The sequence below is a fragment of the Sturnira hondurensis genome, unplaced genomic scaffold (assembly GCF_014824575.4).
Source record: "Sturnira hondurensis isolate 20B ecotype Veracruz unplaced genomic scaffold, ASM1482457v3 Scaffold0006413, whole genome shotgun sequence".
Lineage (NCBI taxonomy): Eukaryota > Metazoa > Chordata > Mammalia > Chiroptera > Phyllostomidae > Sturnira > Sturnira hondurensis.
This window is the reverse complement of record NW_028079044.1, coordinates 33128553-33137740: the sequence shown is the minus strand read 5'-3', so window position 1 is coordinate 33137740 and position 9188 is coordinate 33128553. Positions and strand designations below refer to the sequence as shown.

The window sequence follows — 9188 nt, the reverse complement described above, 5'->3', positions numbered from 1 at the left end:
AATTTGGCTTCCAATTATGAATTTTGTATTATGTTTCGGGTTAATATGTTGTCATTAAATTGTAATCCCCTCGAGGGCAGGGACCATAGGTTTGTTCTCTTTTTTTCCCATTATTAAATTAGATGACTTTTAAATCAGGACTTGAAAGTGCAGTTGAGATTGTGGAGCACTGTGCCTATGGAAGGGATCGTTCTGACCGTGATGTAGCACACTTAAAGTGCTGGCTTTCGCAGAGCCAAGAAAACTGTTAAAAAAAAAATGAGAAAAAATAGAACTAGTTATCTGATTGGGTAGACAGATCTATAGGCAAATTGGGCTTCGGCAGATTTCAAAATGCATTCCTTAGTTTGGGATTCACTGATTTATTCATTCATCTAACAGATACTCACAGACGTCACCCAAGTTTAGATAGTTGGTGAAATACAAACATGAAATAGACTTCACCTCAAGGATTTTTCCATGGAGTTTGTTTATTAAGAATTGTGTGATAAGTAAGAGACTTCAAGCATCTACACGGGGGACCAGGAATCAGTGGCTTTCGAGGTGTGGTCAGACTACACCAGTCAATCAAAATCACCTAATAAATGACAATCTCTCGGGGCAAGGTCAAATAAAGTGCACTTTAAGATAAGCTCCCCGATAATTCTTGTGTTTACCAATTGGGAGTGGTTCATCACTCCCGGCTAGGGAGGGAACATTTGGCCTCCTTCCTGGGGCCTACCTGCCCTTTCAGGAATACAGACTGTTCATACTGGCTTCTGAATTCAGACCTCTAGGTAGGTGGCAGCTCATTCTACTGCCGTGTTGGGTTTTCTTTTTCTTTTCTGGAAAGTCTCCGTCTTTATCCATATCAGTCCATAACATTCTTGAGAAGCTTCGTTCTCTTTTTTTGCAAGTCAGAGAACAGCCACTTGCATTAAAAATAGTCTATTATTCTATGAAGAACCAAATAGTCACTTATAGGTGTTGTTGCTTTAGAGCTCAAATAAGTTACAGAAGCTCCAGCCAACTCCATCACTTATCCTGTCCTTTTAACTTTTATAGTTTTCCAAGTGCTTTCATTTCCATTATCGTAGTGAAAAGCCTATACTAATGATTCGACCCAGATGCCCCTCTGTGAGGACAGCAGGCAACCGTTCTGTGGATTTGCTGTTTATGGGCCATAAAACTGTCTTGTTTTGCTGGATCCAGATTTGATAGTTCTGACAATGTGCCGTCCCAGCTGTACTATTTCATGCTGCCCCCTGGGTTTCCAGATGTAATTTCTAAAACATCAGTCAGTCACCTCAGGTTGGATTGACCATGAATGGGCTTGGTGTAGAAGAACGTAAACAGGCCTGACAACATTGTGTACACACATGTCCAGCCACTCTTCTCAAAAGAGAGTATCCGAATATGAAAATCAGAACCATATAGGTCTAGTTTCCACCGACATGGTCCATTTGGTGCTAACCATCTCAGTAACCAAATCGTTCCCCAATGTGCAACTCTTATAAATAAAGTTTTCTGCAGAGTGAGTTGAGATTATACTTATATAGACCAAGCATATGAACAAAAATACTAGAGGGTGTTATCTGACCTTTTTCCCCCCTGTGGAATTAATGAAGTTAAGAATTAAATGAATCAATATATCTAACTATAGTTCATAAACTAAAATTACAGTACTTAGATGATCTTTATATTAAAGTCATCTTAAGGCATTTCTAAATAGATTTTTAGCAATTGCTTTTTGAGAACATGACATCTCTAATTAATATTCTAGATATTGCCAAACAGTTACCTTGCAATGATATCATATATGTATTTTTTTATGGACTGTGAGCTCCTCAGGGGAAAAGACCTTTGTTTTTTGTAATGATTTTACACACATTGAGTGCTCTTTTATTGGTTTCTCATGGAAACTTCTGAAACACCAAATTTCTATTTTTTTTTTGGAGAGGGAAAAGCCATATTTAGTAGCTGGCTTCACTGTGCCTGTGACCCCCACCAAAAACAGGGACATAAGTTAGAGGTTTTATAAACATCAGTTTTTTCATAATTTAAATATGATTTTATGAAAACATGACAGTGTTCAGAACAGCAAAATATTTGCTTATAGACAAATATTTACACTTTCACACATCCAGGTTTTGTCTTAAATGAAGTCCAACGAAACTACCTGCTCTGAGGAAGAGGCGGTGTTTATGGAGGGGTAAGAGTTTGATAGGGGAGGAGGGAAAGAGAAAAAACCATGTTTATCTTCTGCAGAGCTCTGTAAGACTTCTTCATGTGCATTTCCCTGAAAACGTATTTACTCAGCCAAATCTTGGCTTTGGTGGATATTTACAATAGGCAACTGAACACCAATAGAACATAAATTGCTAAAGGTTTCCATCCTCTGCTTCTTCCAAGGGGAACAAGGGATTCCAAACATTAGAAAAACCTTTCCTTTGAGCTTGGGACTGACTAGTCGTTTCCGGATACTCTTGCATTCGCATCCAGTTTCCTGACTCTATTCTTACTCCATTCTTTAATGCAGAGTGTAATATCTATAGAATTTTCAGAGTCATGGGTAAACTGTTTCAAATCTTTTTTTTCTCCAAGAAGTTAATATTCTCTCTCTTCTGTCGGGTTTACAGGCTTCACATAGTTCAGAATGATGAACTCTTCTTCAAGAACAGTTCAGTGCTGTGTGGACTCAGCTTTATTGACAGATTGTCTTGTTATTCCAACACACTCTTCTAAAAATTTAACAAAGTGTCCATTTAAGATTTAGCTATACTAAACTAAGTTTTATGGCTCCAGTTTTCCTTTGTCTTTACTAATCATTTAGCTCAAATCATCTTTTTGTTTCAAACGTCATGGTGTGTTGTTCTGTGCATATGGCCTGTTTAAGACTAAATCTGGTTTAGATTTTTCCCATTTCTTTCCTGTATTTAGGGTAGTTGTGTTGAGTGAAGCTCCAGAAATATATTCACAATACTGATGGTGAAGTCTTAGGAGGGAATTTATGTTTGCTTGTTTTATTCATGATCTGTGGCCTTTACCTAATTATCTCAAGTGCAAATCTAACTAAGACACTCAGCGACTAATGAAATTGTAATAAAACAACTCGAGGAGTTATATTAAGGGAAGCCCTTAATAATGTTACTTCACTCCAGCAGCAGTTTTTAATCTAGTTCTTAATTTTTCATTTGATGGTATATTAAGTTTTGATTCTTGGTGGAACTTCTTTATGACTTAGTGCAGTGTGAGAAAGAATACCTTAGAAAGTCATATCTCTTCTGGGTAAACCCAAACACCTATTGGACATTGCACAGGAACATTTAATTTTGTTATGACATTTGCTTTAGAGGCGAGACACTGTGAACTGAGCTCTTCGGCATGTCCCATGTGATCTAAAACTAACGGATTATCAGCAAATACTTTTTAAAAATTAAAATGGAAAACAGAGCTCAGATATGAAATTTCCAAAGGTGGGAGAGGTATACTGTGTTTTGTGTATAACGTGTAAGACAACCTGTAATTTTTTTCAAAATATGATATTGCCATCCTATGAAGTATATATATATATATATATATATATATATATATATATATATATATATATAATTTAAGTCTTCAGGCTACAAGAATTTTAATCAGCATGCTGGCTTAAAAGAGACATATTCTCTCTCCCTAACATCTAATAACATCTACACGATTCAAGGAAGCTGTCTTGATCCCTGATCTTTGGTCTTATCACAAGAGACATTACAGCTGCAGTGAGATTGTGATGAAGATAACGTTGGCTAAGGACCTAGCAGCATGCCTGAGACATCGTTAGAAGTTCAATGATATACATTTCTTACCTCAATGAAAAAAATCTAATATATTCCAATCCCCCTTGTTAAGCAATTTATTTATACGTGTGTCTGTGTTTATATGCTCCTGCCCAGGCGCTTGTGTGGTGAGGAGTTGGTGATCTCTCTAAACACTTCCAAGATTAACATTTAATCCAGATGCAAGTCAGTTAAAATAGATTTCTTAGTTTCATGCAGACAGATTTTAGGGTATGTACATAAATATTTGCTTGCATTTGTTTACTGACACAGGGACAGGATAAGAATGTCTTCCTGGAGTAGATGAGGGGAATTTTTACAGAAGCATACTTTGAAATGAAGTTCTGGATGGCAAAGTCTCCATGAAACAGCATTTTTAAACCTGAAATTTCCCAAACAGAATGGTGTATTCTTTATTAAGAAAAGTAGGGTAGGGTGATTATCAGTAACAGTTACATTCCAGAAAAAAATGCACAAAACTGGACATAGGCTGGAGAGGAGAAATTCCAGCCTGTGGAACACTTCAAGGTACCCAGGACTTTCTGACCCAGTCATTAAAAATCTGCTATTACTGAGTCATCACCAAGTGTGATGTATGCACTTGAAGATGCCGACTGGCCAAGTCTCAGAAGGTGAGTCTTTTGGAAGGAATTAAAGTAAGGCCAGACACTATGTCCTGGGCAAATTCACATTCATACTTCTCTCATATAACCACTGGAATAAAATAGCACATCTAAGTTGTAGCTCTAAAGAGATACTGATTATGAGTTGAAATCAGATTTATCTCTATAGGAAATAAAACCAACAACATTTTGCATTGCTCTGATTTAAACTCTATGGACAAAATACCACTAAGCATTAGAAAAAAGATAAAGAACCTACAAATAACAAGCAGGCAGAAAGGACAGACAGTTGTAGACTAGTTAAAGTCCGCAGGCCCCACACAATGCTCAGAGAGGCATCTTCCTCTGGGAGTGTAATGGTTAGACTTTGAGAATAGCAAGTAAGCTTCAAACTTTAGTGAGTAAGTAAGTAAGTATGTAACAGCAAGTAACATTCTGGCTGTTAGGCTAGATTTAGTTAGAAGGACTTGCTCACTTGACACGGCTCAGTAATTTACACACAAGAATGCTCGCTCAAAGAAGATTCTCCTTCTTAAAAGTTTCAGAAAAAAATAAAATCCCATTTTAAGCACTTGGTCTTGTCTTGACTATACTTGTCAATATTAGTTGTGTGTTAGTTTTTATCTTCACACTTATTTAATCCGAATAGTTCTTATGTCTCATCCATTAGTTAGGAGGCTTGAAGCATTGGTAAGAGCAGCGCATGTCTAAAAGTTGAATGTACATGTCCTCATAATTTGTAATTTTGGCTGTTTTGTAATCTTTTTTACAGTAAAGTTGAAATGATGACTACTTTGTAAGATATAAAAATCATCTCAAAATGTTATAAGCACTATGATATTTGCTTTTGTATTTGTTTTAGTGTAGTACATATTTGTTTGAAATCTTATGCTTACTCAATAAGTGGAATATTTTTTTTGCATTTTTGCATGTAGTCTCAGTTATTCATGATATAACATTGTACTTTGTTGAAATGCTATGTGCAAACATTTAAACATTTGCATTTTGTAAAATTACCAAAGGTGGGCCAAAAGTAAGTTTACAGTTATGAATACCAGAAACAGAGTTTACTCTTCTATTATTATTTATTAATTATTGTATTATTTTTCAAATAAACAACTGTAAACCTAGTTTTACCTCACCTTATATATAAATAATTTGGGGGAGCAGTTGAGACATCATATTTAATAGAGCTATTATAAATAATGTAAATCGATCTCTCTATTTTATCTAAGCTTCATAGCCCGTCAAAATAAAATGAATTTCTCAGTTAGAAAGGGCTACACTCTCGATTGTCACCCTTTGGCTATCTCACAGACCTGCTCCATATTTTATGATATTGGTTTTGTGATTCTAGATGGGAAACATAAATCATTCTGTGGGTTAAACTATCTTGGGCCAGCATTTGTTAGAACACTGGAAAAGATTTTATTTGCTGTCTTCACATAGGACTATTGGCCTTTTCCTCGCTTGGGTTGATAACTACACAGATTTCCTTTGTGGTCCATTTTCTTCCAACTCATGAATCAGCTTTGACTAAAAGTTATTTCAGAAGCCAAGCAGGTGTCATCAAAAGACACTTTTGTGGCAGACAAATAAGTGTCAGTGGCCATGATATCATCGTGCTCTGTGCTTAAGTGATCTGACTCCTTAATGACACTGTAATTTAGAGCCACGCTGTAGTTAGCGGGTTTCTCCGTGGGCTTCTGTTTACAGTTGCAGAGTTTCCTGAAGGCTGCTCGGAATTTCTGGGACATGAGGTTGTAAATCACTGGATTGATAGCACTGTTGAGATAAATGCAAATTCTGCAAAAGAGTAAGAACCAATTTTCTTGGAAAGGACTGGAGAGAAATGAATTAACAACCACCAGAGTCCGGTAGGGCATCCATAAAAGGGCAAACAGAATTACAACCACTGCCAGCATCTTGGTGACCTGTGGAGAGAGAAATAAAGAGAAAAAAGCAGAGCAAACACAAATGAAAACAAAGCAAAGCAAAAGAATGGGAACAACACAACCCCCGCCCCCACCCAACCTTTAGTTCCCAAGATGCTGAGACAAGGACTTAAGTGTAGGCAGTTTATTTGGGAGACGCCCCAGGAAGCCAGATCAAGGGTGTGGGGGAAAGTGTCACAGAGGAGGAAAAGCCAAAACAGGGCGTGTGTTACTGAGATAGTTCCCACTACGTGAAACTGCCCATCAAATAGTGCACTCCTGCGTTCTCCGTCCAGAGGAAGAAAGGTAGGGGCATTTAGCCACTGGTTGTCCTCCCCGCCTTTGTTGAGGGGTAGTGTCAGGGGTTTTGCACTCCCAGGATTATCCTGCCTGGGGGCTTTGGAAAGTTCCTTGGGGCAGAGAAAAGGATAAACAGTCCCGGGACAGTAGACACCTGAAGTGGGACGTTCTCTGCAAGCAGGGACCATCCACTGTAGCTGTGACTGCAATCAGTCCTGCTAAGAGGATGTGACATAAGATGCCAGAATGTGTGTCTGCGACAAACACTAGGAGACTGAGGATCTAACCTCCACTTTACTTACCTTACATGTGATCCCAGGAAATGACCTTAACCTTTCTTATAGTTCCTCTGTAAACAGAGCCAATATTGCTCCCCTACGTCAAATGAGATAACAGGGTAGCTTGAAAAGGGTAAAGTGTCTTAAGCTAAAAAAGCCAGTGGTAATTGAATGTCTACATGCCAGACACTATATAGGTGTTTTACATATGTGATCCCATTTAAAAAGCCTAAAACCCTCCAAAATAGGTATTAGATCCTCTATTGTTCAAACTAGAAAATGGAGGTACAGATGCTGGTAAGTAGTGTGGGGGAGCTGTAGGGTCTTAGAGCCAGGACTAGAATCCACTTTACCAGGAATCCAAAACCTTTGCCCCTCCCACTGTGCACAGCTTTCCTTTGGGGCAATAGGGGACGGAGGCCAGACGAGACAAACTCTGGAATTGAATGTGGTCCTACATACAAGCAATGCACAGGAGCTAGGACAACAGGTAGGGTGAGATTTAATATCCAAGATTGCCCAAAGACAAGATTATTGATGGGCATAATTTAGCAGCGTCTCCTCTCACTCTCCGCCATGCTCATTGAAAGGCTGGGAATTGGCCTGAATTCAGAGTTAAATCATCTGGCTTTGATTTCATAAGTGGTTTTAAGACCTTAATAAAGTCATTCATCCATACTTCCGTTCTTACGCCTAGAAATATGTCTGGTCATGTTGTTTCATTTACTTCACAAAGATACAGAGGAAATGAAATAGTGAAGGTGAAAAGCGCTTTGAAACTTCAAAGCACTGTGGAAATTATTACCCTTTGTCTAATGACAGCATAGAGACAATAGTGTTTCAAATATAGGAAAGGTGCATTAAAATTGTAGCAGTGATTATCTTTGGGTGGGAGAGATAATAACTGATTGATTTCCTTCAAGAGCAACACTTTGCACATTTAAAGATAAGGTTTCAGATACATGTAGTCTCCCACTGAGTCTGAGAAAATTCGGCTTCCTCAGCCCACAGTTTCTAGATGCTCTGAACTTGAAAAATTCCCAACAACATAGAAGGAACTGATTCCTCCTCCCTCCTCCCTCGTAACCTCTCAGCTGCTTCATCGAAGCCCCTGCCAACAGCCTCTATTTTCTTCTGACATTGGGGAAGATCCTGTTTTTAGAGAGGACCCCCCCCCGAATGACACCTATTCTGTCATTGATATGTACTATAAACGCAGCTCCCAACCTTGTGCTGAATCCTGGTCATAGAATCCATGTTAGTCTCCTGTGTGAGAATACCTCCCTTTTCCTCTAACACTCCTACTCTGCTAATCATGAGGCTCTATCTTACCCTTAGCCTTGTCTCTTCCACCCCAGCTAGGAGCTCCCATGAGTCTTGAATTGCAGAGGCAACGTTCATCTCCTGCTACTATTTTTCCTAGGTCTATAGTGATTGCCTCCATTCTTGGCTCTCCGATTGTCAATTGCCATAAGACTCTTCATCTATGGGTACACATCCCCTCCATCTCTTTCTGAACCACTACTATCTCTTTTTGAATGACTTCTACTACTGTCTTGCAGTGGCACCCCTGAGCTATCCACCTGCTCTCAAGTGACTGTTTCCTCTGCTTCTGATGCTGTCTCACTACTTTCTGGAAGCTATTCCTGCCCTCCTGTTCTAACTCACTCACTGTTCGCCGAGCATCTCTTCTGACTCACTGCATGTAGGATAGTTACACTTCGTAGTTTGTTCCCTGGGGGGTTGAGAAGTTGTTCAGTGGGGAGGTCTTTTCACATTCGTAATACCAAGTAAGGCGTTCCAGAGAGTCTGACTTCTTTTAGAGCTAAAGATGATCTACTCAGTCAAGAGGTTAATCGAAGCCTGATATTTCCTAAACAGACTTAAGATTATGAGTAAATAATTGGTCCTAGGAAGCCAAAGGCTTGATTTAGTGATAATATTTTGAGGTTTGGAATGAGTTATTGTAATTATTATCTTTATCATCATCATCATCATCATTGTCATAAAATCCCTGCCTTTGTTTCCTGCCTAATACTCCAAGTTGCCTGGCATAAGGTCACTGCTTCATCGTGGCCATCATCCTCCCACTCCTTGCCAAGGACTCAGCAGCCCGCATTGGAATCCTGGGTTTGATCTCCATCTAGACTGCTCCCGTTATATTGGAGTCTTTCATGATGGCCCATCCCAAAGATATGTAAACATTATCGTATTTAATGCTTATAATAACTCAATGTGTAAGCGACTATTAGC

General features: G+C 38.8%; 1 protein-coding gene across 1 annotated transcript in view; it reads right to left on the bottom strand.

The window, feature by feature from the left end:
* Positions 1-5668: 5668 nt before the first annotated feature.
* The window catches only part of TRHR (thyrotropin releasing hormone receptor), a 35745-nt gene continuing 32225 nt past the window's right edge, over positions 5669-9188 (bottom strand). The window contains exon 2 of the mRNA XM_037049015.1: positions 5669-6357. Within this exon, the coding sequence (XP_036904910.1) occupies positions 5950-6357 (408 nt within the window). The 3' untranslated portion in view covers positions 5669-5949. The remainder of the gene's footprint in view (positions 6358-9188) is intronic.